The 19,708-nt window shown below is 37.2% G+C and overlaps 1 protein-coding gene and 1 long non-coding RNA gene across 5 annotated transcripts; one reads left to right on the top strand and one right to left on the bottom strand.

The window, feature by feature from the left end:
• Positions 1-763: 763 nt before the first annotated feature.
• On the bottom strand, positions 764-2,492 carry LOC105357309. Its single transcript, XR_002874344.1, has 3 exons — positions 2,324-2,492; positions 1,984-2,043; positions 764-1,892 (listed from the first exon to the last, which is right to left on the bottom strand). It is a non-coding gene; the product is annotated as an uncharacterized LOC105357309 (long non-coding RNA).
• A 2,459-nt stretch (positions 2,493-4,951) lies between these two features.
• Positions 4,952-18,221, top strand: LOC101172258 (outer dense fiber protein 2). 4 transcript variants are annotated; one of them, XM_023960875.1, is made up of 19 exons: positions 4,952-5,140; positions 5,908-6,024; positions 6,211-6,324; positions 7,494-7,682; positions 8,242-8,429; positions 9,551-9,692; positions 9,800-9,922; positions 10,441-10,515; positions 11,101-11,172; positions 11,310-11,426; positions 11,546-11,731; positions 11,830-11,939; positions 13,975-14,110; positions 14,296-14,406; positions 15,869-16,132; positions 16,251-16,351; positions 17,171-17,330; positions 17,803-17,928; positions 18,013-18,221. In XM_023960875.1, the coding sequence occupies exons 1-19, from the start codon at positions 5,138-5,140 to the stop codon at positions 18,181-18,183; spliced, it is 2,505 nt and encodes an 834-aa protein (XP_023816643.1). In that variant the 5' UTR covers positions 4,952-5,137; the 3' UTR covers positions 18,184-18,221. The 4 variants fall into 4 exon arrangements, with proteins under 4 accessions (XP_023816643.1, XP_023816642.1, XP_023816644.1 ...); XM_023960874.1 differs by having other exon boundaries at positions 17,168-17,330; XM_023960876.1 differs by having other exon boundaries at positions 4,953-5,140; positions 5,888-6,024; positions 17,168-17,330.
• Positions 18,222-19,708: the final 1,487 nt, after the last annotated feature.

Here is a 19,708-nt window from a genome sequence, read left to right as displayed (position 1 = left end):
CCACCTGAATTATACACACTTGCCCAAAGCCACTTTTATCCACAAATTTAGAACAAAAACTTCCCAATTTCGTGTAACACTGTGGATGTGTTGAGGTGCGTACTCCCCCTAGTGTTGAGGAGTGTGCATTGCGCCGTCACGTTTGGTGAAGTATCTTCGATCGATGTAGTCAGGGTGCAGCTGCTCGTGTCTGAGTAAAGGAGTAGCCAATCACAAAAGTGTCTCCGCCTTGTCTAGTTTGATTGACAGACTCATTCTCCTGAAAAAGCTCTTCATGAAATAAATACGTCATTGTGAAAAACAGCAACATGAAATAAAAACAAAGCTACTTTGGAAAATATTGATTTTGAAATCCAAGGTTCTGAAAAAAGATGTAGAATTATAATATTCCACATGAATAAAATGAATATTTTAAAATGCTGTTTTAAAATAATGAACAGGTTTTTAAAGCAAAATGAAATATATTGAATAATATAATGGCTAATTTAAAATCAGTGTGCAGGTTTTTCACAATTTCATGATCTTTTATATATATATATATATATAAGAGATTTATTGGTTGATTGTGTATTTGTATGAGTTCATATTTATTTATTTAATTAAATATTTAATTATGAACAGTATAGGACTCCATAGAAATGACACTTCACATCCCTTCCTGTGGAGTCTGCAACATGTCATTGCAGAAAGAAGTTCTTTTGCTGAGATTTCTTCCCATCAGATGCTAGACTCTACATTAGACACTGGAAACTTGTTCTTGTTATTATTTTTAAGCACATTTATTTATTTATCTGTCGTTTTTAATGGAGCTATGGTAACAAAGTAATTTAACTGTTTTGTCGTTTTTTCTTGTTTATATGTGCGATAGTACATATCTGAGAATACCTGCAGATAACTGACATACCTTTTCCTTTTAATTTGAATTTATTTCTGATTAATTTTCTGAACCCATTTTGTCCCTTTTGGGATCACGGGGCTGCTGGAGCCTATCCCGGCCTCTTATTTCTTCTGTGAAATTTAAAGAAATATGTATAACTAAACACATTTTTTCTCATTTTATTATTTACTTTTAATTTTCAGTATTTCCATAACAGATGCATCAAATAATAGTAACCTAAGATCAAAAGTATTAAATCAACTGAATTTCCATTATATGATTTAATTGTTTCCTTTTGAAATATTCAGCCACTTGCATTACATGTGTTAGTTCTGACCTTTTAAATAATGTTAGCAACTCCTGTTTAACTCACACATGGTAAAAAAGGTGTTATGGTTCCTATAAATTCATACAAAAACATTTCAGAAGAAAGACCTTTATTCATACATTTTTATAGAAACATTACAGTTTAAAATTTATAACATAGCAACAATTTATCATTAAGTTATGCATATTATAATAGGGAATGTGTTAAATAAATTTGCTTCTTCTCTTCCCATTTCAAGCATTAACTGTTTAGTTTGTATAATGAAAAGTAAGATACAAGGATGTATACTCAGATTGTGACTTATTTTTGTTTCTTTATATATGTGCTGTTCCTGTGTTGAAGGAAGTATGTTCCAATTGACCATGATTGAAACAATAAACTCAAATTAATGTTGTTTCTAATAACTGCTTCCAACTTAGAATGGTCTTATTTTCAAAATAAACTTCTCTCAGCAGCACAATGACGTACTGGTTAGCAGGCGTGCCTCATAGCAAGAGGGCTTCAAATCCCAAAAGGGTCCTGTGTGGAGTTAGCATGTTCTCCTGCATACATGACCTTCCGGCAGCTTCTTCCATCAGTCCAAAAAGCATTATAGTTGATTAATGTAAAGTGTGTGAATGGTGATTGTGTGTGTTGTGTCTGTCCCAGAGCTGCATCGTCCTCCAAAGCGATGACTTCACGGTCAATCTGCACAAAAGAAAAATTAATTAATAATAATAATTTTTTTTAAAAAGTATGAGTTTTACTTGATGTCACAGTAAAAATATAAGAAAATAACCATCTTCTTTTTCTCCAAATTAAGTCTTGGCATGTGGAGTTCCATTTTTCTGCATGTCGGCTAATAAGACGATAAAAAAGATATAAAATGACGTGGAGGGAGGCATGAGAGCTAAATATTGTAATAAAGTCAAAATGTAAAAAAGTCAAAAAGGTAGGTGAATGCAAACAACTGCAGTGTGCAGAAATGCACAACTTGAAACTCCGTCCGTGAGACTGTCACAGATGACGATGTCGATAACAGCATACGTAGTTTTAAAAGTCGTTTTACAGTTACAAAATGCTAGCATAGTCTGTCGCCGTTTCATTAAACAATTCTAAATTAATCTCTTTTTACTCACCTTCTGTTAACACACTGGCCTCCTGGTAAACTTCAGCACGCAACGAGAAACTTAAAGAGGACATTTTCGTTAGTTCCACTCAGCATGTATGACTCCACAGTGCTGCTAAAGCTAACTGAAGGAAGTAGCTCACAGACCTCCGTAGTTCTGAGATTAAAGTCAGAATTCTGACTTTAAAGTCAGAATTCTGAGAATAAAGTCAGAATTCTGAGATTAAAGTCAGAATTCTGAGATTAAAGTCAGAATTCTGAGATTAAAGTCAGAATTTTCTATGCGCTTTTTTTTTCTTTGTCCATGGCCCTAATCCTCTTCGGTAAATGTTCTATATCACTGCGCTGGCTTCTTTAAAAGAAATGTTAGCTTCATCATCTGGACAAAAACAAGCGGTAAGAGGTGAACTTTCTCTCTGAACTGATGCTTTATTTAAACCATTGTGTTGACCAGCATACATAACGCTTTCGTTCTGCCATTACGGTCCTCGCCTCTGGAACAGCCTGCCGGAGAACCTCAGGGCCACAGAAACTGTAGAGGTTTTTAAGAAGAGGCTCAAGACCCACCTTTATAATTTTGCTTTTAATTGATCTTATCTGCTTATTTATTCTATTATTTTTAGTAAATATTATTTTATGTATTTAATTTCATTTTATGCATCTAATCTTATTCTCAAATTCTCAAATCCTGTTTTCTCACAGCAGAGCCAAGCCTTACATTTCTTTTAGAAATTACTTTTAATCAGTATTCATTGTATGTGGGGTCATGGGTCGTATGTTTTAACAGAGGCGAGTGGGAAGGGTGAAGGGTGGGTTGGGTTTTTATAGTAATATTGTGTTTTTGTGTGTTATTGTGGTGTTTTTGTTTGAAATTTTAAAGTGCTTCAAGTTGTGCAATGTATGAGAAGCGCTTTTTTTTTTTAATAAACAAAGTTTGATTGACTGATTCATTGAACAACAATAATTATGTACGGTGGCCGAGAGGTGCAAGATACGCTTACATTTAAGATACAAATACAACAAATCCTAGAACAAATGAACAAGTCATGAAACACAACAGCAAATCATGAAACACATTGCAGAGTCCTGAAACTAGCTGGTTGTTCAACTTGACATTCCTCTTTCAGAACCTTTTGGACACCTTCAGTGGCCCGGCAGGAACTGGCACCCTGGACATCCCTTTGCTGGATGCTCTCTGCATGAAGGAGATTTGGAGCATTCAGAGGTTCCACCTTAGCTGCATTCAAGACTGGCCAGAGGTGCAGCTTGACACTGAGACTGGAAGGCTGACTAAAGGTGGGGTCACCGTGCCAGTTTATCGCCATACGAGAGGCTCCACCTTTCTGGAGCACCTCCACCTGCTGCAGTTTGTCCCAGATAACTGCAGGGACTGTTCATTGTCACAAATCTGGAAACTTGGACTTTATGTGCAATTTCCCACCTAACTACTGATGATAACACAGTTCCCGCAGGGACGTCTCCAAGACCAAAATATGTCTAATAGATGGTGGGGTGGAACGACGACCGTGCAGCACCTGCTGCATGTCTGGCTGCTGCTGAGAAACTTCTGCCGCCTCTACAGTGGCCACCTCAAGCATGTCCTTAACCAGAAGAGCCAAAGGTCTTCAGATGGTTAAGGATTTCCCCAAACATGCTGGATATAAGGATGAACAGTCACAAAAGAGGGCAGAGCTGTAAATCTGACATATCAATCTACAAGAATGCAGCCTCTAAACAGACCTAAGCTCTGTCTTCACTCAGAGAAGCTCATTGGGGTGGAGTACCTGTACCAGCATATGAGCAGCGTGCTTTAAGAGTCAGCGTGGACCCTGAAGCTCTGGACGAGGCCACAAAGGGAAAGAACAATTTCCTTAAAGAACTGGGGAGGTCCTGATGATAGTCTTTGGGGGTTATGTGGCCATCATACTACGTCCTTATTAAACATGTTGTGTGTGTTAGTAATATCAGCTTTGTCTCCTTTTTTCCTTGTTTTGGTTTAGAGCCAACCATAACAGCTATGGTGCCACAGGTAATTTTCAGAAATGGTGAAAAAAACTACATTTTAAAGTGCTTAAACACAATACCCTGTAAAACTGTTCTTCATCTTTACATATATATTATCAAAGAAAAAAAAATGGTTTTGTCAATCATGCATCTCCTGTAGGGAGAAGCAAGAACATGCAAAGTATTCATTAAAGATGTACTCCGATCATCCAGAGGGGCTCCTGCCTCAGAATAAAGGAATCAAAGTATATTGGAGTCTCTTTCGCCAGATCTCAACCCAACAGAGCACCTTTGGGATGTAGTGGAACAGAAGATTGGCATCATGGATGTGCAGCTGACAAATCTGCAGCAACTGTGTGATGCCATCATGTCAATATGGACCAAACGTTCTGAGGAATGTTTCCAATACCCTGTTAAATATGTGCCACCAATGATTAAGGCAGTTCCAAAGGCAATAGGGGGTCTAACAATGTGTACCTATTAAAGTGGTCGGTAACTGTATATACTTGTGTTCATCGTCTTCTTTTTTCCAGTCATGCCAGTCCCTCTCGTTTCTCGCGTGATGTCCTGTTGACGTTGTCGCTTAGCAACGATAGCATGCTGTCTCTGCTCCAATCGTTGGCCGAAGTGCATACCACGTGGTTTAAACTAGCCAACCACACGAGACTTAGCTTTCCTGCTCCAAGTTAATCGAGCTTCTACTCTAACCGAATGAGAAAGATATCCAACCAGATAAGCGTGTAAAAAAACAAAACACAAACACACAAAATAAGCAAATGAAAGCTATTTATCTTCCAACGAACACAGTTTAGTTTCGCCTATGGTAAGTTGAACTTTTATGCCTTCGAAAAACTATAAACGCTGTTAGGCTGTTCTGCTAACGGTTAACTAGTCGCTGTTTTATTTCTTGGTCATAAATGTTTATCCACTATCGACAGAAACACATTCAGGAGCCTTAAAATATGCTAGAATCTGTGTGCAATGCTCTTTTGTTGCGTTTGTTTAGATTAAAGCTACAAAAATAGTCTACTTTGTGTAGATTATAGACTTCCGCTGAGATTGTTCCTATGATTTGTTCAAGAAGAAGATATTAGCTTTAAAGTTTCTTTTCTTTTTTTCCTCATCACGCTTCTTTGCTTAAAAATAACAGTTATGCATTCATGTACACTCTTGATGAGTCTTAAAAAGCTTTTTTTCTGATGGTTAAGTAGTCTATTTGGTGTACTACAAGTATACTTAGTCTATACTACGAGAAAGTTTACTTTATATATATACTATCTATATATCATAAACTTAAAATATTACAATTTAGTCTGAAGCAGTATTTAGTTAGTATACTTTCTGCACAAGTACATGCTCCATAGTTTACTTGCTAAAGCCTACTTTTACTAATGTATACTTAATGAAATACAGTTAAAGTGTACTACTTTTTGCTGAGTAGTACCAACAATATCTTGTCCATATTTTTCTTTCAGTGCTCAAAGACATATTTGCAGTGTTAAAACCTCATTTGTTTTTGTGTTTTTGTTCTTTTCTCTTGTGATATTTTGTGTACTTGTGTTCTTTGAAGACATAAATCTTGTTCCACAGAGAAAGACGATGCCAACTCGTTCAAGCTCACCTCCAATCCATGTGCACGTCAGTGAAACCACTCCAGTCCATGTGCACGTGAAGAGCCAAAGGAAAAGTCCTGCCAGGAGACCTCAGGTTAAAATCTAGTTTACTCTGATCCCAAAGGTTTGCTCTGTTCCAGTCTGTTTAAAGTAAACAAATGATTTTTGAAAATCTTTTTTAAAACTTACATGTCTGTTTCATTTGTACAGTTAAGTTTTTTTTTTTTTTTTTACCAATCTGATGTCTGATTTCTATCTGGTGTTACCTTGTCTTTTAAAGGGAACGGTGAAGGATGACAAAGTAACCCTTCGCCCCACTGTTAACGTCAAAACCAGAGGACCTTGGATCCCACCAGGAAAGACATCCACAAAGAGAATTTCATACAAATGGGAGGTAACAGCCCATTCTCATCCCCTGCTTTAAAATAACCATTTTCTCATGCGAGCAATCGTAACCACAACAAACAAAATTCTGTCTTCTATATTTGTCTTGAATATACGAAAACTCTCTGTCTGCATCATTTCTGTCCAAAACCTTTTTTATCCCAACGTTATTTGTATTTATATTTGTATTTATGTATTAAAGGGAAAATCCATACAAAAACAGTGTGGAGTGCCCGCAAATAGAGAAAGTCTGTAAACATGCAGGATTTTAGCCTTAGCTAATTTTTTATCCTCTGTCCCATGCTGACCATGGCCAGCCACCAGGAGACTGTAAATAAAATAAAATGAATGAAATAAAAAAGTACATTATTAACATCAAATTGCATGAAATAAAATTAACATAACATAGATTAAATTGCAAAAAGGTCTAAAATACATAGTTCCCTACGGTATACATTAATAAACAATATTAACCATTTATTGTAGTGTATTACAGGTTATAGTATTATTTATTTACAGGGCTTCAAGTGTTTTCTCCTTTACTGGGAGGAATACTGACTCAGAAACATCTACTGTTTTCCTTTCATTGTTCATTTAATAAAAATAAAAACAATCAAAAAATGTAAAACAAGGAATACGCAAACACATTCTGCATATCATCAAAATAAGATAAAAAAAATTGTCAATAAACATTAGTAATTTTAATAAACTGAGTTCATAAAAATAAAAGTCTTGGTTCAAAGAGGGGCTGCATACATTTGCTGGACTCCCTTTCAAGCAATTAATCAAACTTTCACATTTTATGGGTTCATGTGCTCTTTACTGTAAGTGCAAATATGTCTGTTTATGATTAGGATAAATTATAATGGCGTCATTTGTTTACATCGACATTTGTCTGTCGATGTAAATAAAAAGTGTATCTTCATTTACAGTATTATAAACCAAATCCAAAAACAGTAGTTAAAATCTAGACCAGAATATCTTTAGAAAAAATATTGTTTTGACAAAATATCTTCAATTAAAATTAAAAAATATAAAAAAGTATTTTAACGTTTTAATTCCCATCAGTATGTGGCCATTGGCAAAAAGACACCTCTGTTCTATCCACTGTGAGTTTAACATCTTTATGACAGGTTTGTTTGTTGGCTGTCAGACTTGTTAAGACCCTTTTGCATTAAGGGGCCAACACATTGCCTGGAGGTCACACCACCAGTCGCTGAGCCGGAGCCAGAACCAGAACCGGGCCAGCCTGTGCTGCGTTTGGCTGACCTCACATCAGAGAAAGAAGAAGATCTACAAGGACGAATCAGCCAGTATGAGAGAAAGATTGACAGCTTACTGACTGAAATCAGCTCTCTGAAAAATGAGGTATGCTTCTGGCCTGTTTCACATCTAAACACTTCCGTTTGCATCTGACCAACACATGATCCAAGCTAGACTTCATATCAGGGAAAATGTTTCATAAACCAAGCTGGAAAAGTTGTTTCTGTTAAAAAAAACAATCTTTTTTTATGCTTAACATAATGCAAAATTAGTTACGTTTTTTCAAGATTTCCTATTTGAATCTTAGTGTAACTTCAGGGTAAATGCAAGAAAATTATATTCTGGTGAGACTTTTATGTAAATTTCTTTTAATATTCACATCCTTCTTAAGAAAAAATAAATAAAAATATAGCTTTTTATTTTATTTTGTCTAAAAAAATACATTTTTTTACATACAGAGGAAAGTCAAACATTTTTTTTTTTTTTTTTTTTATTTACATTTTTGTTTGGGTAAATCTGTTTTATTTTCAACGTTATACTGGAGTGAACTTACTGAAACAACACCTGTTCATTTTGATCAGACTACAAACTCAAAGAAAGCAAAGTCTTCGGTAATCTGCGGGTTGTGTTTTGTTTTTCGTCCTTGCGTGAACTGTGCATACAGGTGGAACTGCAGAAGAAGGATCACCTGCTTGAGCGTCAGACTGAGCAGCTCAACGTCTCCCAGCGTGTGATTGCTGAGCAGGAGGAGGAGCTGGCGGAAGTGACCGAGCAGCTGGAGGAGACTGAAAAGGAGAACACACGACTACGCCAATCCATGGAGAAGATGCTGGAGGAGACGGAGCACAACTGGTGGTTATACTATCAAAGAGTTTGCTGTTTGAGGAAAAAAAAAGTCTTTTGGTATAATATTTAACTAACATAGTCAAATCAACAAATTCTTTGGTAAAAGGAATTTTGAAAACATCTTGATCCTCTAGAAGCATTTCTTCTACGAAGTACCACTTGTTAATCTTCAGATCATTTTGCTGTGAGAATAGTTTTTTGCTTGTCTAAATTTCAACATATTTATAGCATCAATCATGTAATTAAAAGCCAGTAATGCTGCTTTCAGGGCCTAACTACTGAATCAACTTCACAATTCCAGTGAAATTCGGATTTAGTACAATTTGATTTAATAAATATTCTTTTGTCAAATTTCTATTCTATAGTTAATTTTGTTTGCATATGCAAAACAATTTTAATGAATAATTTACTATTTATTAATTGTGAAATTTAAAATAATAATAAATTCTTATAATATAAACTAAAAGAAAAATGTTTTTGGAACAGAAAAAAACATTTCCTCTAAAGGACACAGACTTAAAGACTTTATGAATTGATACAGCAAATCTTAGGTAAAGACGGATTTGAGTTTTTGTTTTTCTGTTTTTAAGCCCATTCTTTCCAGCATAGAAGTCTTCAGTGGACGTTTTTAGAGAAGAAACATTTTCTTTGCAGTCCAACTGAGCTCTGATTACTGCAGTGTAAACCATTTCAATTCAAGACAAACCAGTCAGCGTCCACATTCAAATTTATTTAAACGGAGCACATTTCAAATAGAATAGAACTTTTACTGATCCCACAATAGGACATTGATGATGTGATTGATTTTTTTTTTTTTTAATAATTACACAAATTATTTGTCACACTTACGCTAAGGGGTTAGAATAAATGTCTTCTTCAACATGTAAAGATTCTCTTTTAAACACAGTTTTTGTCTTTTTTTTCTAAATCTCTGTTAGTTTCAGTGTGAATTACGTCCCGTTTGTTATCTAGGCCTATAAATACACCGGTTTTCAGCCCATGCTAAGAAGACAATAAAAGTATCATGCTTAAAAAATTGAAAGTTGAAATGATTCGATTTCACAGCTGTGAGTACTTTTGTGAAAATAAAGAAAACTTGAGCATTTGGCTCTTTCTTGTTTTTGCAGGGTAGACAGAGAGAGTCTGCAGCAGGACAAACATGCTCTGCTCAGGAAACTGAGGGAAGCTGAGCTCAGTGGAGCTGCAGCAGCTGAGCAGGTGTCAGAGCTGCGAGAATCGCTTTTTAAACGAGGCTCTGCTGGCAGAGAAGTGAGTATTAACCAACTAAATTTGTTGTGGAGTGATTTTACAAAACAAGTTTCTCTTTGACTGAAGTGCTTCTTTACTGACTTTACGTTTGCTTTGTGCTATAAAAGCTCTCTGGTTCTGCGTCTTCAACGCTGACCCACCAGAAGGAATTGCTGCTCCAGAAACTGCAGATATTTGAGGCAACAAGCCGAACTCTGCGCCACCTTCTTAGAGAACAGAGATTATCCCAGGTACTCTATCTGTCCATGCATCAATCTGTTCATCTATTGATCCATCCATCCATCCATCCATCCATCCATCCATCCATCCATCCATCCATCCATCCATCCATCCATCCATCCATCCATCCGTTTATCTATTCATCTGTTATCTATACTTGCTAAATCTTGAGTATTGTAACAGAGGCAGCTAATGTCTTTCTTAGCTATTTTTGGGCTAAGAAAGGGTTTATTTTTGGCAGGTTACCAGTTAACTTTTTTTCATATTAAGGATTTTTTGTTAATGGGATTTAAGTTAAGATCCATCTCTGCATTTTACTCACCCATGACTGTCTTTTAGAGGTCAGATCAGAAAGGTGTCATCAGAGAAAAAGATAAAACAAAGACCCAAGAAAGGAACCATTAAGTCTTGGAGGGAATTTATGATTCTTTTTTTTTTTTGAAAGACTTATAAGAGAACAGTGATTGTGTTCTAACCAGTATGGTACAGTGAGTGTTGCGACGTCCTCCTGTGTCTGTGCCCTGAGCAGATGGAATCAATCCAGCAGTCGCAGCAGAAAAAGGCCTTACTAAAGAAGCTGGAGGACACAGAAGCTCAAAACACTGTAAGTTTTGTCAAATCTACTTCAGCTCACTCAAACTGGTTTACGCTGGACAATGATGTAGCAATAGAAAAAAAATTATTTTTTATTTCTTTTTTACGATTTTCAAAAACTCTGATATTTGTTTATTCAAGAAGCATCTTTGCTTCAGATGAGAAACATCAAAACACAAACTTGAATGATGCAGGAATTTAAAAACTAAGAGATTTTTTACAAAAATTGTGTTTTTCTTTTCTTTTTACAAATAAACCAAAAGCAACAAAAAGGCACACGAAAAAGAAATGTGCTTTTACTTGGTTTGGAAAAAAATCACAGAAATACTTTCTTTTCTCAAGATTTTTTCTAAGTAAACACACAAAGCTTCATCCTCTCCCTCTTAATGGTACTGGTTGTGAGCAGACTGCATTAACAGAAGACACTTTGTTCTGGAAAAAGGAAGAATGCATGTGCTTGTAATGTCTGCGTTTTATATACAAATGGCCCTTTTTAAATGTGTATCTGCAAGTATGCATGCTTGTTTGTAAATGTTTTTATTCTGGGTGTGACATGTGATGCATAAGCAGAGCTTGGCTCTTTTTCCCTTCATAGCATCTTGTGGAAAGGCTCCAGGAGAAAGACGAGGAGGTTCATCAGCTCAAGAAACTTTTGGATGAAGAAAAGGTATAACATGCAGCTGCTTTTAGTGACCCTTTCTTTTAACGTCTGTGTGTCTCTGAAGCATTTCGTGTTGCAGTTATGTTCATCGAGATAAAACAGGAGTAATTGAATTAGTTTACAACTCTGCTCTAAAAATGCAGGAAAATGCCAGGAGCTCGGCTGGTTTGACCAAAAGTTTGGAGTCAACAAGAGCTCAACTTCAAAGATTGCTACGCAGCAAAGAGGCCGAAAACAACCGTCTTACTGTCCAGATAAAGGTCTGTCTTGAGAAATGTGTTTTAGTCAGTTCCATGAAGTTTACTTTTGTATTTAAACTTTTTTCTTTTTCCTTTTTGTTCTATTTATCTGTGCACTCTGACATCCACCCACGGTTCAGAACCTGGAGCGGGCAGCACTCCAGCAGAAGGTAGAGATGGAGCGGCTGACAGAGCAGCTGGCAGAGCTGAAGCAGCAATCCTGCACTGACCGGGAGGCACTGAAACGAGCAACACGAGCCCAGAAACAGCGAGCTGAACACAGCGAAGCCACTGCAGGGCAGCTGAGTGTCCAGTTGCTGGACATGGTTGGCTATATCACACTGATGTGTTTTTCCTTTGGCACCTGGATTGTGTCTGTAAGCCCATTTCACAAAAAAAGTATGTATCAAATGTTCTTTAACAGGAGAAGCAGGTAGCAGAGGCTTTATCAGCAGCTGAGAGCTGGCAAAGCCGGCATGCAGAGGAAGCAAAGGAAAAAAGGAAACTTGAAGTTGAACTGTCACTGCTGAACAGGTAAGTCATTTTTGCATCTTTGTTAAATTATACGTTTAGCTCCATTTCTGAGTAATGTTTTTCTTAATGGTATCAAGGGAGGATCTAAAGACCCACTGAAATGAAATTGATGTTTTTAACAGGTCCTTGTAGCATTTTTAGATGATGGAGGACGTGTCATTTCGGAGTATTTCTTTATTCAAATCATTGTGAATATGGAGCAGAAAAAAAAAGATGATTGGAGCGGTACTTTTAATATTTTTTAGTTGAAAGTAACCGACAGTCAATGATTTAGTGATTCTTAAAAAAAAGCTGTGTTGATGACGTTCAGTGTTACAGGGAGGCAAAAAAGTATTTAGTCAGCCACCAATTGTGCAGGTTTTCCTACTAAAAAAGATGAGCGGCCTGCAATTTCCATCAGAAGTAAACCTCAACTATGAGAGACAAAATGAGAAAGAAAATCCAGAAAAATCACATTTTTAAAGAATTTATTTGTAAATGATGGTGGAAAATAAGTATTTGGTCAAAACCAAAAGTTCAACTCAATACTTTGTTTTATACCCTTTGCTAACAATAACAGCAGTCAAACGTTTTCTGTAAATCTTCACAAGATTTTCACAAACTGTTGCTGGTATTTTGGCCCATTCCTCCTTGCAGTTCTCCTCTAGAGCAGTTTAGTTTTGGGGCTTTCGCTGGGCAACACGGGCTTTCAACCACCTCCAAAGATTTTCTATGGGGTTGAAATCTGGAGACTCCAGGATCTTGAAATCCTTCTTATGAAGCCACTTCTTCGTTACCCTGGAAGTGTGATTGGGATCGTTTTCATCTTCAATGTCCTTTCTGATGGAAGGAGGTTTTCACTCAAAATCTGATGGTACACAGCTCCATTCATTCTTTCCTTTACACGGATCAGCCGTCCCGGTCCATTGCTGAAAAACAGCCCCAAAGCATGATGTTTCCACCCCCATGCTTTACAGTAGGCATGGTGTTCTTCTGATGCAACCCAAAATTCTTTCTCCTTCACACAGTAAAGTTCTTACCAAAAAGTTCTATTTTGGTTTCATCTGACCATAGGACATTCTCCCAATCCTCTTCTGGATCATCCAAATGCTCTCTAACTTTTGACGGGCTTGCACATGTGCTGGCTTTAGCAGGGAGTCACGTCTGGAACTGCAGGGTTTGAGTCCCGTGTGGCGTAGTGTGTTACTGATGGTAGCCTTTGTTACTTTGATCCCAGCTCTCTGAGGTCATTCACTAGGTCCTCCGTATGGTTCTGGGATTTTTGTTCAGCGTTCTTGTGATCATTTTGACCCCACAGATCTTGCGGGGAGCCCCAGATAGAGGGTAGATTATCAATGGTCTTGGATCTATCTTTCCATTTCCTAATAATTCTTCCCATAGTTGATTTCTTCACACCAAGCTGTTTAACTGTTGCAGATTCAGTCTTCCCAGCCTGGTGCAGGGCAACAATTTGATTTCTGGTGTCCTTAGACAGCTCTTTGGTCTTGGCCATAGTGGAGTTTGGAGTGTGACTGTTTGAGGTTGTAGACAGGTGTCTTTTATATAGACAAGTTCAAACAGATGTCATTGATAAAGTTAAAAAGTGGAGGACAGAGGATCCTCTTTACAGTAGAAGTTACAGGTCTGTGAGAGCCAGGAGTCTTGCTTGTTTGAAGGTGACCAAATATTTATTTTCCTCCATAATTTATAAATAAATTCTTTAAAATCTGACAATTTAATTTTTCTGAAAGTTTTCCCCCTCATTTTGTCTTCATGGTTGAGGTATACCTGTGATGAAAATTACAGGCCTCTCTCATCTCTTTAAGTGGGAGAACTAGCACAATTGGTGGCTGAATAAATACTTTTTTGCCCCCCTGTATTTTAACAATGAAAACCTTTTCTGCATGTCGATGAAGAACCTTTCCTCTGCATTCCTCATTCATCCTGGAAGGGTTGTCTTGAAGTTGAGTCATAGAAACTGGACTTTAATCATCTTTCCTGCATGCATTTCACTGTACAGATTATGCCTGAAATCAAACGTTTTGTGTCATATAAGTCGTTTAGCAGATCTGACAGAGCAACTCCAGAGTATGGAGGACAAGAATAGAGCAGAAAGAGATGCACTCCTGGATCGGATGCATCATGTCACCACGGAGAACACCACCATCAAACTGGAGAACCAGGCTCTCAAGGTGAAACAGTCTGCATAGAGATGTATGCACAGTACACGGAAAACTCATTGCTTGATTTTTAAACGAAAGTCTCGTTCCTACTTTCATTATTTGCCTTAACTAAATTATATTAGATCAAATGGATGGGCTGTCCCTCTAACCCAATTAGATATGGCTCATTAGCTGATGTTGTTTGTTCATCTTAGGACACAGCGTCTGCAGTGGAGGAAAGGCTGGCCCAGTCTCAATTGGAGATTCAGCAAGTGAAAGCTTCAATCAGACAATATGAAAGTCTGTTGGACAGTTACAAGGTGCAGGTATGTGAAGCTACATTAAACCACATCAGTGACGTGCGTACGGTCAGATGAGGCACGTGAGGCTCGGCCTCACCTGTCATTGTGATAAAATAGAAAAACGTTCATTAAGTAAATATTATTTTCCACTGATCCGTGTTAAAGATACATTTTCAGTCAACTCGACATGTTTTCCACAGTTTCTGAGGTTAAAGTCGCCGAATTTGAGTGTTGCGCGATCACAGACGGAGCGGAAACTCCAAGTGAGGCTCTTGAGTGCTTCGCCTGATGTCAGACTGCAGGACTCAATGTTAACAGAGACGTGCGTTCAGAGCGCTGGCTATATTTGCGGAGAAAAGGCTGCTGGAGAGGCGAGCCTCGCCAGCAGGGGGCAGACGTGAGCTGACAGCTGCTTTGCAGTAGAAACAGAACAGACAGAGGACGTCTTTCTTCATTGGCCATAATTTAAACTAAAGGGACAAAAAAGGAAGACTTTTGTGGAGAAGGATCGGCGCAAGGACTCAAAAAATAAGCCCAAACACGTTTTTTAATTTAATTTTTGTTTTGTGAAAATAACATGGGAGTAAGTGGAAAAAAATGTAAGTAAAACTAAATTTTAGGCGTAAAAGTTTTATTTCTATGATTGTTTTCACAGACAACATTGATAACACTTATTTTTTTTTAATTGAGCTTTTCAAAGACAAATACAAACTCCAGCAGAGGATGAACACATGATTATGAAATAAACACTCACTGGGGGGGGGGGGGGGGGGGGGGGGATAATACTCTCAGATGTCATCTACATATAGTGTTAGGACACTTAGAAAAAATAAAATAAAAAATATCAGGAGCCAAATGATAGCACAGGACAGAAACTAGAATAACAGCCACAAGGAAATTTGTTTTTAGATATTATTTTAACACCTACCGAGGATTGTAATCTTTTCAGTGAGGAATAATATAATTTAAAAAATGTGTTAATAAAACCTGGGAAGGAGGGCTTGGAACTTCTCCACTTGCAACAGTGGATATGGTATTTTCCTAAAAGTAAAATGATATTAATGATTTTTGAGAAAGAATCATCTGTATTTTCCATTGATAACACTGATTAAAGAACCAGAAATTGAAGTTGGAAAAATACTAGAAAAAGTTACAGAGGGTCAAAATGAAATGTGTGCTAAACACAGCTGTATACTTTAACTGTTTAAAGTATATATGAATAATTTATACACGAGAAAAATGTTCTATCCATGTCCGTAAAATAAATATTCTCTGTAGGACAGATATGTTCTTGTGTGTATCTTCTATGCTGTTACCTGCTGTTGGATGAATGGTGAAATATTCAGTTCTTGCAATTGTAAACCTGACTAGAGCAGTCAGTGCCTCACCACCAGTCAACCTCACTGCACGTCACTGAACCACAACCACTCTGACTGTGGTCATAGTGAGAGACAGGTGTTTTACTTTCTGAACTGACTGTGTGCAGGTTGTTAAAACTCGGGCGGAGGCTGATGAGTATTGTGCTAAGCTAGCTCAGGCAGAGCAGGGGGCCCAGGCGGTGAGGAGGGAGCTGCAGCAGGAGATTGAGCAGGTGCGCAGGGATCTCCTGGGCCAGCTGGAAGGGCTAGAGCCTCTTCCAGAGGCCCTTAAACGCTCCCAGGTGCAGCTTCAGGAGGCCCAGGACAGGGTGCATGCCCAGGAGAGGCAGAACCTGGAGCTCAGCACCACCCTGACAGATCTGCGGTTAAAGGTAAAATCAGTCAAATTTATCCTTAAAGTGTTGCAAGTTTTCATGTAAAAGCATTCTAATGGAAGCTAGATTCACCCTTCGAGCTATCAAAAAAAATGTTCTCTTGATTTTGTGTAAGATGGAGGCCAAAAGCAGCCAAGTGGAACATTTCAGACAGAAGAACCAGGTTCTCTTGGAGGAGAACAGAAAGCTTCAGCAGCAAGTGGAAACTTTGGAAAGGTCATTCCACTTCCTACAGATCCCAGTGTCATGTTATGACTTTTATCTGATACATTGTTTTCTTTTAATTTGTTCTTTTTTCAGTTTTTCTAAAATTATTGAGTCAACTCAGTTTTTTCAGTGAAGTTGTTTCTACAATAAATGTTTAAAGTCTAAACAATGTTTTTACTAAGGTGAAAAACAGTTTTTTTATTACTCTGTGGACTAAAATTTTGCTAGCTTGGAAGAACATTGAAATAAAGTAGATTTAAAGAGCCGGCTCCACACTGGGAGCTGTGCTATTTGTTTATTTTTTAACTTAATTCACCCTCTCATACTTTGTTTCTCTTGAAACTGCATGTGATTGGTCAGTAGGTGTTTGCCGTGCGCCGAGTTCATTACACACAGCAGCAGCACAAACCAAGTATGAAGGAGAGACAGAGAGATGAAGCAAGAGGAGAAATGAAGAAGCAATATCTAAAACCAGTTTTCTTTCATTGATAATACAAAGGAAGAGTGTAGAGTCTGCAAGAAAATAATTTCATCTAAAAGCGGCTCCACAAACAACCTGCACACCTGAAAACGGAAATCTTCTCCAAAGCAGGGCAGATTTTGGATAGAATTCTAAGTGATTTTGGCTTCTTGAAGACAGCGGGTACCGGTACTTCCTGTTTGGAACGCGAGGGAAGACGGGTCACTCAGTCCAGTTCTCATATAGTCAGTGGCGTATATAAGGAAATACAGAAACCACCAGCACCCGTGGGCATACATGTATTTAACCATTGGTAGCCACTCCTCATTGTTGTCCCTGGTTTCTCTCCGTTGGTGCTCAATCAGAAGGATGGATGAGACTGCAGCTCAAAATAGTGACCTGATTGCAGTCGTTGGCAAACGGGAGAAGACGCTTCACAGCAGTCAGCTCTGTTTGGAAGAAAAAACAAGAGAATGTTCCCTGCTGAGCCGGAAGCTGGAAGAGTCCGTGGATGAGGCTCGGCAGCAGGTAAATCTCCAGATTCGACACTAGAGCTAACAAGTTAAACACAACTAAAGATATAGGTCACTGAGGAAGAAGCGTTTCCTGGAATGCAGCTGGAGTTTACTAAGTGCATCTGTAATGTTTTAAAAACTGAATGCTGGTTGGTTGGAAAAGAAAAATATAAGGTGCCCATAAATGTTTTGCAAATGTAATACATTGCTGTGTTCCTACAGTTATAATACAGCAGTTGTTGTAACAAACATCAGACTGTGGGCTAGAAACCATTCCAGATTTTCTAAAAGTGGCAAACTTTTCTCACAATTTATAGAAGTTTTTTTGTATGTTCTGCAAATCTTTCTCAAGCATTTGCCCTTTAAAGATGCTTGTGTGTTTTTGTTTTTTTTATAATAGAGTAGTACTGTTGCAATTAAGGAATATGCCAAATATGTAAAACAAATGTTACCATTATTTGAAAAAATAATTCTCTTCTCTACAGATTGCAGAGACTAGAGAACGTGCTGCCACCAAAGAACGCTCCATGCAGAGCAAAATCCTGGAATTGGAGACCCAGCTTAGCAGAATAACCTCTGAAATAACTCAACTCAGACGCAGCAAGGAGGAGGTGTGGACTTAAATTGATAAACGTTATGCTTTAAGTAGGTCTCTGAACCAGATTTTTTTAAAGATTTTTTTCCCCCATGTTTAGGCAGAAAGGCGGTACCAGAGCCGGATGCAGGACATGAAGGATCGCCTGGAGCAGTCAGATGGAACCAACAGAAGCCTTCAGAACTATGTGCAGTTTCTCAAAGCGTCGTACACTAATGTATTTGGAGATCCACTTCTGTCGAGTTCTTTGCGAGCTCCATCACCTGTCTGATTCCCCACCTTTGAATAAAGCACTTACTTAGAAAGAAATGAGCAGGTTTTTGACTGTTAGTAAGTAAATTAAGGAAATCTGGATCTGAAGTTTACAGTATTAAGCCTTCAATTATTTAATTTGCTTTATTTAGATAGATAGATAGATAGATAGATAGATAGATAGATAGATAGATAGATAGATAGATAGATAGATAGATAGATAGATAGATAGATAGATAGATAGATAGATAGATAGATAGATAGATAGATAGATAGATAGATAGAGAGATAGATAGATAGATAAATTTCATTTATCTGTGGCAGCAAAACGACATTCAGAAAGTAGTAATACTAATATTAAGTAATAATAGTAATATTAAGTAATAAGGTCTAAGAAAATGATATCATGGTGCTTAAGACCTGTCAAAACTTTTAAGTTATTTGTGTTTGATCAAAAACTTAAAGACCAAAATCACCATAAACTATTCCTTTTACACTTTATTTATACTGCGTTCTTTTATTTTGTAAGTACTTTTTTGTATTCTTTAACATAAATTTATCATGACTATGCAGAAAAAAGTACTGTTTTTTTTAAATAAATGCATGAATTTTTTATGCATCATCACCTAAATTAGCTAATAATTACGACAACATTAATTTTAAAGTTTTGCCTTGGAGAACACTAATTTTTTTTTTCCCTTTAGTTTTTCAAATTACTTCCTTTTAGCTTCCTTTATCAGACATTTGCATGTTGTTTTTTTCTAAATACAACTGTGCTAATTGTGACTTGATAGTGTTATTGTGTGCATAAAAATTACTCTCCTAAAACAACAAGGAATTTGTGCTTTCAGTTTCTTTAAGGGCCTCACACTCAAGACAACCTTTGAGCTAATGGCTCCTGATCAGGTTGCATCATGTTTCCAACAGTTAAATGAGATTAGGTATTTTTGTTTGAAGTGGGTATTTTTGTAAGGATGAAACTTTGCTCTGTGCTTTGAGTTTAATATCGTTTTATGTAAAATACTTCTTATGTATTTAAATTGGTGTTGCAAAGCTGCAATTAGCAGTGAGATCATTCAAAGTATTTGTAAGATTTGAGCAATAATAACAAGGTTTGAATTTGGGGAAGAAATAAGTAAAGTAAATCCAGTGCTCTTTTTTACAGGGCTACAAACGTGTTTTTTTTATTTGTGGATGACAACTATAAGCCTGTCACTTGATCTAAAATCTCGAAATGTGTCGTTGTTCTTTTTATTTACATGTTATCTTAGAACCATTTTTCTAAGTAAAAAAAAACGTACACATCCATATGTTTTTTAAGGTTTGAGGTGTTCCGCAGGCCAACAAGCTTTCAATAATAAACCCAGAATCATGGGTTCATAGATATAAAAATGTAGTTGTAAAATGTTGGTTTACCAGAATTTGCAGTTTAATAGATGCAGTCATTTTGATATTCTTAAAGTCAGATTCTCTGAGATTCCTGAGTGGATTGATCAGGTCAGCTGATTCCCAGTCCACCGTGCCCCGAGGATGTCAGCTGATGT

Source organism: Oryzias latipes, chromosome 12, assembly GCF_002234675.1.
Source record: "Oryzias latipes chromosome 12, ASM223467v1".
Classification (NCBI taxonomy): Eukaryota; Metazoa; Chordata; class Actinopteri; order Beloniformes; family Adrianichthyidae; genus Oryzias; species Oryzias latipes.
This window is presented reverse-complemented; position numbering and strand designations above follow the sequence as displayed.

What these genes read in the sequence shown, in the direction of transcription:
- LOC101172258 (XM_023960874.1), top strand. An exon ending in GAGAACAGAGATTATCCCAG is followed by an intron (nt 9,923 to 10,440) that starts GTACTCTATCTG and finishes TGCCCTGAGCAG; the next exon opens with ATGGAATCAATCCAGCAGTC. An exon ending in ACACAGAAGCTCAAAACACT is followed by an intron (nt 10,516 to 11,100) that starts GTAAGTTTTGTC and finishes TTCCCTTCATAG; the next exon opens with CATCTTGTGGAAAGGCTCCA.